At 41.0% G+C, this 14,955-nt stretch overlaps 1 protein-coding gene across 1 annotated transcript; it reads left to right on the plus strand.

Moving 5' to 3' along the window:
* The first annotated feature begins 88 nt into the window (after positions 1 to 88).
* On the plus strand, positions 89 to 13,552 carry TM2D1 (TM2 domain containing 1). The gene is made up of 6 exons (XM_030953397.1): positions 89 to 366; positions 1,636 to 1,709; positions 4,189 to 4,297; positions 8,569 to 8,660; positions 11,410 to 11,483; positions 12,681 to 13,552. The coding sequence occupies exons 1-6, from the start codon at positions 248 to 250 to the stop codon at positions 12,789 to 12,791; spliced, it is 579 nt and encodes a 192-aa protein (XP_030809257.1). The 5' UTR covers positions 89 to 247; the 3' UTR covers positions 12,792 to 13,552.
* The last annotated feature ends 1,403 nt before the right edge of the window (positions 13,553 to 14,955 follow it).

The raw sequence follows: 14,955 nt of genomic DNA on the forward strand, positions 1-14,955 counted from the left end.
AGCGCCATATTGAGTGAGGGCGCGCTCTGCCCTCAGCGCGGCCTCGCCCGCCATATTTAATGAGGTCACCCCCCACCACTCAAAAAAACTCTTAAGCCCCCCAAAAAGCCGAACCCATACCCTCAGCAAGCCACGAACACCTCAGGATCCCCCTCCGTTTCTCCCCGCAGCCATCGCGGGCTCTCCCCGCGGCGGGGCCGCTCCGCTCCTCCCCGGGTCAGCTGACGGCGGCGGCGGCGGTCCCGTCATGGCCGCCCGGAGCGGCGCGGCTGAGGCGCTGGTCCTGCTTCTCCTCTGCTTCGGAGCCCTGGAGGGAGCAGCGGGCTCGGAGCCGCCGCTCAAGTGCGAGGAGCTGCGGCTGGGGCAATATCCTGAGCGGGGCCGGGGCCGGATCGGGGGCGGTTGTTGTGGCGGTGGGCCCGGTGTGAGGTGGGGCAGCGCTTGTGGGGAGGGGAAGCGGCGGTGGGGACCGTGAGGTGCCGAGCAGGGCCGGGGGGTTGGGGGAGCTCAGGGTGGGAGCCCCGAGGAGGTCTCGGCTGGCAGGAGCGGGACAGGGCTCCTCAGGGTGCGGGAATTGAGGACACGGCCTCAAGCTGCGCCAGGGGATTGTTCAGCTTGGACATGAGGGGGAATTTATTCACAAAAAGAGTGATTAGGCATTGGAAGGGGCTGCCCAGGGATGTGGCGGAGTCCCCATCCCTGGAGGTGTCCAAAGAACGACTGACTGTGGCAGTCAGTGCTCTGATCTGAGTGACAAGGAGGGCATCAGACACAGGCTGGACTCAATGGTCTCAGAGGGCTTTTCCAACCTAATTAATTTTGTGATTTCTGGTGGTACTGTGTGTGCCCCAGCGTGTACTTGGGATGTCCTTCAAAGAGATTGCCATGGGATGAGAGAGCCCGCTCTGCCGCCTTATTTATTATTTACAGGAGCAAGACGGGGAGACTTTGCCATTTTTCCAGGAAATAATGTGTTTCTGTGCCCTGCACAGCTCCGAGGAGCAGGAGGTGCGAGGCTCCTGGCTCTCCAAGGCACCTCTTGCCCTCCCCAGAACATGTTGGTTGATGGCAGCTGACATTTTTTGATGATCAAAAGTGTCAGGAAAGCAAATCTTGGAAAAGCTTGCTTCACCTCCTGCTTTACTTGGCTGTGGGAATTGAGACCTGTGGAAGTCAGTTCCTTCTCAGTTTGTTCCTGCACCAAATTCCTGGCGTTTCAGATGCTCATTTTTACGCGTTCATTGAATTTTGCGTGTTCCCGTACATTAAATTTCCTCAACCAAATGCCTCAATTTCAAGGCACTGTGGTATTTAAATAAGGGAACAAGACCAGATGAGGCACGTGCTACCTTGTTGCCTCCAAATACAGAGGCTGTGACTGATAAATATTGTAGTTCCTTTAGGTAGTGCTGACTGCAGCACTAATTAAACGTGGGGCTTATGCGATATATTGGTGTATTAAATTGGATTAGCAGATTTGCTGCATGGTAATGTGCTGCTCCTCTTTTGGGGGATGGGTAGGCACCAACATCAAGGTGCATCTTAAATCCTCGGGGTTTAAAGAGGGTGGAATAAATTACTGTTAAACCTGTTGTAGTGTTTGATATGAAAACTGTTTTCCTCAATTACCTGAACATATATGTGTGATGAGCCTAAAATAGACAATAGCACACAAGAACCAATGAATTGCACAAATCACACAGCATATGGTAAGGATTTCTAACTTATATATTGATTAACTACGTTTTTTTCAAGGAAGTGTTCAATTTACCTGTTTGTGTATCTACTTGATGAGCTTTATAAAAGATGGGATTAGTAATATCATTAGTCTGAAAGCCCAAAACACTTGTGTGGATTGGGTGCTTTACTAAACAGGAATAAATGCTCTGTCTCTGATTGGTACTTTTGTAAGTGAGGTTTCTGGTAAATCTCTTCAATGTGTGTTACACCCTTTAGGCTCTGTCCTGCACCACTGTGATTAAAACAAACCATTCCTGTCATACTGATTTTGCATATAATTATTAAAAGAATTGACATGTGACAGAACAGCCTTCAAAATCTTCTAATTTTTCAGGGTTTTTTTCTTAAGGCAACATAGTGCCTTCCATCATCACCAGGTTTTGGTGCATGAGGCTCTGTTTTGAAAGCACATTTATTTGATGTTCAGTTCTGACACACTTCAGAGCACAACAGAAAAATTCATAATTTGATTACTTATTTTCCTACCTGTGCTTAACTTTGATGTTCCCAGGCATTGAAATAAATGGTCTGTGTTTGATAGCGCAGCAAGTTCACTTTATGCACACCCCTGTTTTAAAATCATGGAATTACAAACAAAAATTTGGGTTGGAAGGGACCTTACATCTCATCCAGTGCTACCCCTGCCATGGCAGGGACGCCTTCCGCTATCCCAGGGTGCTCCAAGCCCTGTCCAACCTGGCCTGGGACACTGCCAGGGATGGGGAGCCCACAAAATTCATGTGTGTTCATATTTTGCTTCCTAGCAGTGCTGAATGACTTTCTTCTGGGATAGTGAAGGTTTTCCAAATAATTTCAGACACTGGATGTAAATACTTTGCACAATGTATCCTTTAAATAAAGTTTTTTCAGTTCTTTCCATCACTTCAACATTGTGTCCCTGACTATAAATGGGCAGTCAGAGACCAGAGAAAATACTGCACAGTTTGAGATTGATCATAACTCAAGATTATCAGTTGTTTAACTAATTACCATGTGATTATATTTAATACACTGCACTTTTGAACAGGAGATAAGCTTCAGAGTAGAACAAGTGGCTGAATTAATTAACACTGTTTCTTTGTGTAGCATTTTTACACACACACACACCAGTTTTTAGATTGTCCCCACAGTATTTGAATTGCTTATTTTCAGTATTACATAAGTAATAAAAAGTTAATTTCTGGATCATACATGAAACCCTACAATTTCTGATCACTTTCTGTGATCCCTCACCCAGACAAACAGGGGTTTAATTCAAAGCAGCAAAGTGGTGTCATTGAGTAGAAGGTTTGGAGTCTTTGGAGTGACACTGAGAAGAAAACTGTGGCCTTTCCTGTATCAATATATCTTAACTGTGCTGGGTTTATTCTAATAACGGAAAAAACTTCCTTGCTTAAATTACTTTACAAGAAATCATGTTTATTTGTAGTTGCCTTAGATTAGGCACATTGATCAGTAGCATCATGGAATGATTTGGGTTAGAAGGGACTTTAAAGATCATCTCATTTCACCCTCTGCCATGGGCAGGGACAGCTTCCACTATCCCAGGCTGCTCCAAGCCCTGTTTAACCTGGCCCTGGACACTTCCAGGGATGGGGTATAAAATCCATGTAAGATTTTATAGCAGTTAAGTTCACACATAACTCAAATCTTAACTTTATTTTTTGGCCCTATGCAATATGGATAGGCATTAAAAATATCCATCTCTTGCCTGTGTGCATTACTGGAAAATCTGGAAGGAATGTTAAACCTGGCTTGCAGTTTTATTGGAATTAACCAACAGGACTCACAAGTACTGAAAGCTGATAGAAAGTGGGTAGCGGACAGAATTTTCTTCCTTTAAAACAACAGACTACAGCATCGGGAGTGACTAATATTCTGGTAATATATTGCAAACTTTAGCAGGTGTGACTTTCTGCTGTGATTTCCACTTTGGTTCCCCTACGAGTCAAGAAAAATTGAATAATTTGGGTAGAAAGACCCTTCAGGAAGGTGCACAGTCCAACCTCCTGCTCCAAGCAGTGTTGGCACTGAATTCCAACCAGGTTGCTCAGGGCTTTGTGCAGTCAGACCTTGCAAACCTCCAGGGATGGTGATGGCATGACTTCTCTGGGCAACTGGTTCCACTATTTGACTGTTCTCATGATGAAAATGTTTTCTGTAAGTCAGCTTCAGGTTTCTCATTGACTCATATTGAAGCCAGAGTGGAAATCACAACAGAATTGGGGCAGCAATTAGGTTTGTATATATTGCTTAAAATGTAGCAAAGAAAAACTACAAGTTAGTGGCAGGATTGGCTTAAAAATATTTTAAACAAGTAATTGTGTGTGAACTGTGCTTTGTATCAAGACTTGCACAGTAGAACCTAATTTGTTTCACTTGTGTGTAGTCAGAAAACTGCTCTGAGTGTCAGTTACTGCTAAATATCAAATCATTTTTTGTCCTCAGTTCAATGTCTGCCAGCACCAAATATTACTTGCAAAGATCACCTTGGCATAGAGAAAGTCTTTACGGGACATGAAGTTGGATTTTACAAGCCCATTGAGTGTCGCAATGTGTGAGTACTCTTTGGATCTGAAAAACTGAAGTTTGTCCAAAACTGTATGGTGTGTTGGCAGAGGAAAATAGAAGTAAGACAGAACCATGCACATTTTGCCCAGTAGTTAATCCTCTAATAAACACTACAAGGATGCAACACAGGGTCATGGCAAGGGTTGGGTTGGGAGGGACCTTAAAGCCCATCTCATTCTGTCCCCCTGCTGTGGCCAGGGACATATTCCACTAGACCAATTTGCTCTAAATACGCACATTCATAGGGAGATCCGTCAGTCTGTCCTTTTTTTATTGTTTAGTTATGTTTGTGTCTTTGCTTTACCTTATTCTTTTACCTTTGCTGTACTTTGTACTTCAGCTTGGCAAAATTTTGCTCCAAATGCTGAGGCCACATTTCACATGTGTTTAAAATCAGCACAGTTGCTGGAAGGAGCTGCTGGGGACACCCTCCATCCCCTTCCCTGACAGACCCCAGGACATCAGGGAGCTGTCCTGGCTTGGAGCTGCCTTGGATCAGTTCCCCAGTTTGAGTCACAGAACAGTGGCTTCAAGTGCTGGTGCCAGCGCAGGGATGAGGGTGACTCAAGGATAAAACAGAGAGGACAAAGGCGGGATGGACAGGGCTGTGCTGCTCAGTGCTTCCTGCCAGTTTAAAGTGTGCCTGTAGCTGCAGCTGAAGTTCTGTGATGCATGAATTTTAGGGGAGCTTCAGGATCTCTGCAGCTCCTCCCAAAATCTTTAACAGAAACTGTTTCTATTTTGGAACAACTTTTGTGTTTAATCCAATCCACAGTGCCTGTTTCTGGTACATGAATGATGGACCTCCTTTTTGTAAAGCCCATTGTGAGTGATGGAGAGCTCTGATACCAATAAATGTTCCAACTGGCCAGTGCTAATGATCAACCACCACCTGTCACTACCATTTGTTTCCTCTTTTTCTGGGATTCACACTGGAACCTTTCTCTTTTGTCCTACTGGAATCTTTGGGAATTAATACTGGATACTCCCTATCACTCTAGTGGGCAGATAACTCTGATGTGCTGCTTGCTGCTCAGTAATTTGCCTAACTCAGAAGTACAGCTCTGCCTCTTAGTTTCATAAATATTTTCTCTCTATTTAGTCTTCTCAGCAGTCAAAGCTCAGCAAACTGAAGAAAACATATTATTACATCTAATCAGATTTAAATGCCAGCAAAGTAGACGTCAGTCACATTTTTGTCCAGAAACAATTGTGTTTCAGTCCCATCTGTGATGGGGGCTGAGGAGATGAGCTATACTAGTTTAGTGAAATTGCTTCCTCTTTAGATTAGATGGTAATTTCTATGTTTGGAGATTTTTTGTATACATATCTTTTTGGTTAAGTATATTTTCTAGAAACACTTTTTAAAGGTAGCTTTTCTTTACATTTATTTATTTAAATCCAGGTCGGTAGGCAGAGAAATGTCTTCCTTACTACAGTATTTGTTACTTGATCACGACTGTTATTTATAATGAATAATCAATGGTTACATTGCCAGAACAACTAGTTGCGACTTTTCCAGTCCCTTAACTGTTGGTATGGCAGAAGGAGAAGAGAACCCTTTTTGGACTGAAAATTCCACTAAAATACAACTGTGAACGTAGATAGAGTTACACAGGGATGTCCTTCATAATGTCCTAAAACCAGTAAAAAATGGCAGCAAGATTAATATCAGCATCCTTCATCTGTACACTTATTTAAAAAGTGGTCCAATCACTGACAGACCTTTTATGAGGCACTTTGAATGTTACCTAGGTGTTAGAAATATTATCTTAAGCAGGAATCTCCAGCTCACTATTACAACAATAGCCCTTTTCTGCTGGTTTTTGGAGATTTTTCAGCATCATAGTGAATTTTGGTAGTAACTGTAACTGTAGAAATAACTGCACATCATTTAAGCAGAAAATTAGTTTGAGAAGGCATCTTCCCATGGCAGGATTGTCCCAGCATGGGGACAGCAGGTGAATCTCCATCCCCATCTTTTGTGAAGGACAAATCGGCAAGTTGTCCTTAGCCAAAAGTGTAATTTAGTTTTGGCTAAGTTCTGGGACCCAGTTATTTTAGAGCAAGACCAGGAGATGTTCCATGTTTGTGTGAGTGAATGTGTTCAAGTTCAGGTACCCTAGCAATAATTCAAGGAAAAGCTTGTAAGATTGTTCCAACAAAGTACTGGGAGTCAAGATTGCTTCAGTTCGGCTTTAATCTGATGTTTTGGAGGTAGATCTTATTTTTTTGGCCAAATTCTAGAATCTCCCAGATTGGCATTATCATATATTTTACTTAATATGGATAGGCCCTGATGCTGCAGAGTTGAAATGTCCATTGTTCAAGTGTTGCCATTCCAGGGAGGGAGGCCAGGGAGTGATGAAATTCTCTGTGAAATTCATGGGGTTCAGTGTGGACAGGTCTTTGAGCAGAGCCAGGAGATCCTGAAAGAGCAACCAACAGCAGCACCTGCTCTTGTCAACTGCTGTGGAAGAGCTGGGAGGAAAAGTTTTTAATGTGGCAGCTGGAAGAAATGCGTGCAGAAAAGATAAAGGTTGGATGAGGCTGAGGAGCAAGAGAAAATCAAAAGAGGAACTGACAAGAAATTGCATCTTTTTACCCAATTGTAGAAATTCCTTCAGATGCTTGGGATGTGTCATTTTCCTACTCACTGGTTTACTCTTTGTGCATGTTTTTGTCTGAAGGAGTAAGGCAAAGGAAACAGCAGAGTGGATGCAGCCTTGTTTGTTACAGTGCTCTCATGCTTCCCCTTCGTACTGGATTTCTTCTGCCCATCAGTTTGATGTTGATGAGGTTGCAGAAACTGTTGTGCTTTCAGAAGCATCTCAGTGCACAGGCAAGGGCTCAGTTTATTGCTAGCTGTGATCAGGAGCAAAATTAAAACGTGTTCCCATTTTTTATGTAACAGCTCTTTTTATGCTTTAGCGTCCTTGGAGGGCTGTTGACACTTTGTAGTTGATAAACAATTTCCAACAGTTTACCTCAAGTTTTAAATAAACCCATTAGTGTTCTTTACAGTGGAAACAAGACAGTTCTAAAGATGATAATTTACGTTACATTAGGTTCCAGGAATGCCCTGTGTGTTCCGTGTTGCTAATAAACACCAAGTAACAAATACTGAGGTAAAAGTCACGGTTTAATCACTTAATGTTGCCATTAGGTTTTAAAGTCAGCAAATTTAGATAATAAGCAAAAAAGGTAGGTCTCTGCTTGGCATTGAAAATGCCTAATAAAAGTGCTTGGACTTTTGTCAGCTACTGTCTTTTTGAGACTGTTTTATTCAACTGTCAACCAAGAGTTTAATTTGGGCCTATTAAATAATTGCTGGCACGTATTGGTGCACGTATCAAAACAGTGAATTACTGAATATTTTTCAGTTCTAATTACATTTTGGTTTGCTGTTCAGGAGCTCGCTGTTGGCCGAGGCAGCAGTTCCAGCATTGAGAGCAATATGTTTTTAGCTCCCTTATTAGTGCAAGGTCCTCCAGCAGGGACTGCACTTACAGGTGGTTTGGTGGCTGCATCGCTCCAGCTGTTGGCAAGAATGGTTCCAATTAGGATAAGTCGGAAAAAGTCTGTTCTATCTGTTTATTTTGTATGACTAACCATGGGAAGCTTAACTTGAGAGTGCCTCTCTACCCCTGTGCATCTCTGTGCTGTCAACAGTTCTTTTCATTGTGACTTTGAGCCATTTACAGTGTAATGAGTGAATCCAAGACTTACTCTTTTTGTTGAATCCTTCCTGCAGCTTCTTCAGCCGGTGGCCATGGTTCATTTCTCCTTCAGATCTCGTGGCAATTACTGTCTCTGCTGACATCTCACCTGCCTGTCCTGTTCCTCTCCATTTGGCTGCGTGTGAGACTAATGCCTGCAGACATTATTCACACACCTCCTGCCTTCCTGGGCTTGTCTCAGTAGGGCTGAGCTGTTAGGAGCTGCTCTGGGAAGCTGGGGATGGATCAGCAACTGAATTATGTCTTGACAAGAAATCATCATTTAGTTTCAGAATAATCTGTATTCTGTAAGAGTACAGTTGAGTTGCAGCAGCTGAGGTTCCTTTATGGAGGATGCCTTCCCAGTTTGAAAGTTTAACATTATCAATTCTGTGGCTGTTAATTGAAGATAAATAACAAGTCTGTTGTTTTTATTTAAAACCAGAGCAGCAGGAAAATGAGTCACTACTTTAACAGTCAAAAGTATGAGTGGATATATTTTGCAGTCATTATCTACATTGCTTGTTTCTTTTGGCAGAAATGGATACTCCTACAAAGTGGCAGTGGCTCTGTCCTTATTTCTTGGATGGTTGGGAGCAGATAGATTTTATCTAGGATATCCTGCATTAGGTAAGTTTATTCCTTAATTTTTTCTTTGAGGTAAATCTTATTCTTATAACTGACTTGTGTATGTATACTCATATTTTGAGTAATGAAGACTGACAGTCACAGTTTTAATATTTAAAACTAGAATCCTTACTTCATGGTCAAGTGAGACAAAGTGCTGCATTATCCTCAGCCTGCTCTTCTGTTGGAGTGGTGACAAATGGAGATGTAGTGTCCAGCAGATAAAATCCTAATAAGCAAATGTGGTTATTGCTACTCAAAGTTTTGCTTTGCATTGATGTTTTATCACAGCATTTTTTGTGAGGCATTGGAGCAGAAGTGACTTTGCCTCACGTGCCAGCCTTAAATGAGACTTGACTTCACCAGCAAAAGAGTGGACAGATTTTACAGTAAACCTGGTGTTTTGGGAGATGGAATTTATTCTGGCAAATGCACACCTTCAAGATAACTCAGGGTATTAATAACAATTCTGCAGAAGTTGGGACTCCTAATAAAACCTCTCTCTGCTTTTTAGGACCTTATTCCCAGGATAATGGTGCCACTGGCTTTTAAGTAATGGAAATACCTTATTGTGACAGGACTGCCCTCACAGCCTTGTTTCTGTGCTGGACAAAGGGAGTGAATTTAAGTATAGATAGGATGGAGCAATGATGTGGAAAAAGCTGTATGTGTTGCTGTCACTTCAGCCAGAAATTTTGAGTTTCTGCCCATAAAATGCCAACTCTTTTAAATGACATTATCTGTCCTTTTCTATAATCTTGATTAACATCCATGTCTTTTATCCCTGGGATTCTGTAATTAGCATTTACTTTGTCCATCTGTGTCACAAAAAGATACATTTTTGAAAGCAGTCAATCAGGTGCATTATTTATTTGTACCACTGGATTTGGAATAATAGTTTGCAGTAATTATTTTTAATATATTGTGGTAATATAGATTTATAAATTCTTAATTCTTTTGTAGATGATCTTTATGGCTAATGCTTTAACCCTACTGGATTATACTGTAGCCAGTAGCCAGAGTTAATATTTAAAATTAAACTCTTCCAAAGCCAGATTTTCAATCTTTTGAAAAGCAAATAGGTAAGAGTAGAAAAGAATAAAAATCAACCCATTGGATTCCTTTACAGTGGCTGATTATGGATTTCTTAGGTCATCTGTGCCTTGGCAAAAAACGGTTAAGAAAGGTTAATGGCATTGAAATCTTTCTTGCTAGTGTAACGAAGACTGTAAATGCTCTTTGGTTTATTTTTTTCCCTTCTCTTTTGTTTAAAGAGCACACAAATACAAACAAGCTATTGAGTATAAAGAAATCAGGAAGGCAACTTCTTCCTCTCCCACACACTGTGAACCAAACCAGGAGTTATTACTGTAGAACAACACTATTTTTCCCTCTGTACTTTAGAGCAGTTTATTTTCTCAGTGTGATCTGCTTGTAGGGAGGGAAGTGAGGAGGAAGAAAAAAAGCCAACTTTATCCTGCACTCCAGAAATAAATGCCAGGTTCAGAAACAGTTCCTCCATCCATTCCTTAAGTAACGGTTCCAGGGACAGGGACACCTTCACTGGATCAGCTTGTGCAGAGCTCCATCCAGCCTGGACAATTCCAGGGATTCAGCCACAGCTTCTCTGGGCATCTGTGCCAGGGCCTCACAGGGGAGGGTGCACATGGACTTCTCTTCCATGGGAGACAAATCCAGGCAGTGGGATGTTCTTCCTGCAGGGAATGCACTTCCTTCCCCCTCTGCCCCCTGTGCAGCCCCATAAACAGCCCTGGGGAGAGGAGGTGCTTTAGGGACACGTTGGTGCTTTGGAGAGAGAGGATTAACCAAGATCTTCTCCTGAAATAATGCTCATAAATATATAGTTCTCTCTGGATTACATATACATATATACATATATACATATATACATATATACATATATACATATATACATATATACATATATACATATATACATATATACATATATACATATATACATATATACATATATACATATATACCTATATACATATTACGTTCATTGTACAAGAAACTATCAAAATTAAAAAAAAAAAATTTAAGCCGGCCTCTTTTTTTCTGAAGGCATTTTCCAAATGAAGTTTGCCTTGCAGGACAATTTCCAATAAAACATTCATCTGTCAGCTGCTATTCCCACATATTTTCTATTAATCTTTAATTTATTTGTATAAAACCAAACATTTTTGAGTACGAGTTAAAAAGAAGTGTTTATATATTTTTAATATATATTCAAAAGAAATTCATATTTCAGCAAAAATATAAAAATTATACAAAGGATTGTTTTCCAAAGTTGCATGTTCTGAAAATCAAATCAGTATGTGCTGCAACTCATGAGGTGGTAGAAAGTCTCTTTCTATTCAGAAGTAAATTTTTCAGCTCAAATTGGGACTTTTCTCTCTGTGCCTCAGTGAAAGGAATGTTTCAGTAACCTGATTATCAACTTTTGCCTTTCCTTATTTAAGAATATTTAGATGTTAAAAAATGTTAATATTTAAAATCTTTAAAGTGTGTTTAGGATGTAGAAATATGAGTATGTGGTTTGTGTTTTTCCCCTAATAATTAAAGAAGTTTAGGTCTGCTTCTAGATACATGCAGATATATATATATATATATATATATAAATACACACATTTTGTGGGGTGAGGGGAGAGTTTGGATGTGATTGCCACCAGTGATGAAATCCCAGGGATTGCTTAAAGCTACATTAAATTTTACTTTTCTTTTTTAGGTTTGTTAAAGTTCTGCACTGTAGGGTTTTGTGGAATTGGGAGCCTAATTGATTTCATACTTATTTCAATGCAGGTAAGTCAGGGCTTTCAAAACAAGATAGAAATCTGTGTTTTTTAAAGCTTTGATTTGATTACTAACACTTTGTTAGCATTTTGGCCTTAAGAACCACTGGATATTGAAAAATCAAGGCATTTATTTTGGCTCTGTTTGTGGATTGATGTTGTAGAATATAGACACAAAATATCAATATATTTGCTGTTGGAATTAAAACTTAGATTAGCCACCTATAAATACTGACAATGAATAGCTTGGAAGCCATAGCACCATAAATTCAGGTGGTCAGAACCTCTTTGTGTGAGGCAGTGTTGGACTCAGCGTGGGATCTCCTGCTGCTCCCAGAACCCTCAGGTTCTGTGTTTGCCTGTGCTTTATGCTGATGAAAGGAGACATTGCCACTTCCATTTTCCACCTCTCCTGCAAATTCAAGTTCCTCCTCAGCAGAGAGCTGTGACTGAGGGATTCACGAGGGTTAAATCCCCAGCTGGGGTGACATCTTGTGACATCATGAAATTGCCAAATTGTTTTATTCAGCAGCCATTTAGCATGAATTGCAAATCGGCTGTGATGAACTCAAAATCCATTGTGGGTATGGGAGTTGTTTCTGTGGGTTTGTAGGAAAATATTTTAAAAGTGTGCACTTTGGATCTGTCTTTTGTGTGCATTCTCAAACTCCTTTCTCTGCTCTCGCAGTGATCCTGCCTCAGAGCACTTAACAGATCCAGATGAGAGTATCTTTCATCTCTCCTTGTTGATCTCCCTGGTGACTCCACATCAATTTAGCACTTTCAGAACAAAAACTCCATGATCTTTCCTCCTCCTCTTCATTCCTTACCTGTTCAGTATTTCAAAGACACTTGTCATCAGCCTAATTCTCTGCTGCCGACCCTCCTTTGTTCAGGAAAAGTGGTTTGGAGCCCACTCATTTGTTAGGCTGGTTTTGTGCCTCAAATCCTGGTTGGATTAGCCGAGTCCCAGTGCCTGCCTGTGTAATTTGGTTGATTAGAAGCCCAGGGGAAATGTTCCTTCTGAGACAGCGCTGGCTAAAACAGTTAAACTGCAGCAGAACTTCAAAATAAATCTAGTTTCTGTTTGACTAATTAAGCATGACTAATTTTATGATGGGAAAATTAGCAGTAATTGAGACATTAGCACAAAGTATATATTTCACTTCATATTGAAAAGTCTTGGTTCTTTTTTTTTCTGTTGCAGATCGTTGGCCCTTCCGACGGCTCCAGCTACATCATCGATTATTACGGGGCCAGGCTGACCCGGCTCAGCATCACCAATGCAACCTTCAGGAAAATGCAGACCTACCCCTAATATCCCTAACTCTGGCAGGGAGTGCCACAAATCCACAGGTGCAGCTGGTTTTTACAGCTGGATCCACTGGAATTGCTGAGGATTTGCTGATCACCCCTCGTCAGAACGGAATATTAAATGCACGGTGAACAAAGATGATAAAATGTGAAAGTTCCTCACGTGGACAGGTTTACCTCAAAGTGGAACTTTGGGACTGCTCTGTTTCTGGGAGCAGAGGGTTTTGTTGCTGAGTTACATCATCTGTGAAACGTGCAGACTGTTGCAATTTGCACTGGAGTTGTGTCTGTTTCATTTAGAGTGTTACAGAGAGCTGCAGAGAGAGTTGTTCATAATAAATATGCAGATATTTATTCCATTGAAATTTATAAGAGTTTTAGCATGGATACACCTGGGGGTCTGTCCATGTGGCAGTTTGGAAATTTACTTAAATATCCCCAACCACACAAACTGCCTTTTTTTTCCCCATCCTGTTAAGACCCAAATCTTAGGCTGGTGTAGCCTGTGAAATTGTGTTAATTAAAACAATTATTTCTTTAAATTTTAGTCAAGTTGCAAAATTTGGTCAAGTTCTGATCGACAGTAGAAATATGGATGTGTACCAAAATAGAACTGTAGATGACATATCACAAAAAAAGAAGGGTGGATGTTGGGGTGCCCTGAGGTTAGAAGAACAAATAATTGTACTGCTTATTTTGTTTTTTTTTTTCTTTCCTCTCTTGCAACCATCCATAGTGAAATAAATATCTTTTTTCTTCTGAAAATAAATTGGTGTGTGTGTGTTTTATAGCTACTGAGTGTCCAAAAAGTGAATTCTTCATGCTAGTAAAGCCCTTAAGAGGCTCTTATTTTGGGTCAGTTGTGTTTCGGTGCAATAAATTCAGTATCTTTCAAAGCAGTTTGACCAAAGTCTTTTGGACAACCAGAATTTCACTGGATGTTCCTTTCAGGAAAAGTATGTACACACAGACAGAAAACATGTCAACAAAATCTTCATGCTATTTGACCAATTTTAAGCATTCTTTTCACCTTCTAATGAAAACTAGCAGTAACTGAGGGAGAAACCCACGCCATAAGAACTTCAGGGTAATTTTTTTTTTTTTTACAAAAGTTGGGGCCTTTTTTTTTGTTTGTCAGGTGAAACTTTCAGCCTGTCATTAATATATCCACTAACCGTATTTTTAAGGGAATTCCAAAGAATGAGATTCCTAAGTGGATTTATGAAAGCACAATTTGTGGGGTTTAGGCTCTTTTTAACCCACATTAAGTCCAGTGCACAGAGAGCTTTGTAAAGAAATCCTGTTTTTAACCCAAATCAGCATAACCTGACATGTCACGTAATGAGAATAAACCACAAGGAATACTTTGTGCTTAACGTTAATTCTTCCCTTCACGCAAGAAAGATGTGGTTTTGGAATCCTTCCTGCCATGCATTTTCCTTGTGGGTTCAAAGAGACAGGAACACTCTGTCAGCTCCATTCCCTTGCATGATATTTGTTCTGTCTCCCTTTGCTCCCTCTCTCTCTGAATGCTCTTTGTGCTCATCAGTTTTGTTCCCTGAAATACTTTGAAAAACAAGACAGGAAGCGGATGGAAAATGAATGTTTGAATCAAGTAAAATCTCCTGCCTAAGATCATCCTGTGACTTGTCTGCTTTTTGTTTTTCCAACCCTGAAGCTGATAATGAAGCTGTGAAAATAAGATGTCATGGATGTTATAATAAAAAATAGCCTTGGGTGACTTATCACACAAGATTCCATTCTAAAATGTGTCTCCAGGTGTGCAAGTAGCAGAGGGCTCGACTTGGTGATTTCAGAAATCCAGGCTGTGCTTCGTTATCTGTAAAAAAAAAAAAAAATTCCAGGAGCTGTTTTGTGTGGATCAGGTGAAAATAGGATTTTGGTTCTGAGGTCCATGAGATGCTAATCCCAGAAGCCAAGCAGCCAGCAGAGAGAAAGAGCTGCTGGTCCAAGCTCTTTCCGCAGTGGTTGTGTAGGAAGAGATGTGTCAGGAAATCAGAGCTGCTGTGGGATCCTTCCCTAATGTGGGATCCTTCCCTGCTCTGGGATCCTTCCTTGCTGTGGGATCTTTTCCTGCTCTGGGATCCTTCCCTGCTCTGGGATCCCTCTCTGCTGTGGGATCCCTCCCCTGCTGTGGGATCCCCCCT

This window comes from Camarhynchus parvulus, chromosome 8 (assembly GCF_901933205.1).
Source record: "Camarhynchus parvulus chromosome 8, STF_HiC, whole genome shotgun sequence".
In the NCBI taxonomy this organism is placed as follows: Eukaryota; Metazoa; Chordata; class Aves; order Passeriformes; family Thraupidae; genus Camarhynchus; species Camarhynchus parvulus.

Bases quoted from the DNA above. Each gene is read 5' to 3' on its own strand.
- TM2D1 (XM_030953397.1), top strand. From the start codon at position 248: ATGGCCGCCCGGAGCGGCGCGGCTGAGGCGCTGGTCCTGCTTCTCCTC. The intron at 1,710-4,188 runs GTAAGGATTTCT...TTTTGTCCTCAG, and splicing joins CACAAATCACACAGCATATG to TTCAATGTCTGCCAGCACCA. The intron at 11,484-12,680 runs GTAAGTCAGGGC...TTTCTGTTGCAG, and splicing joins TCATACTTATTTCAATGCAG to ATCGTTGGCCCTTCCGACGG.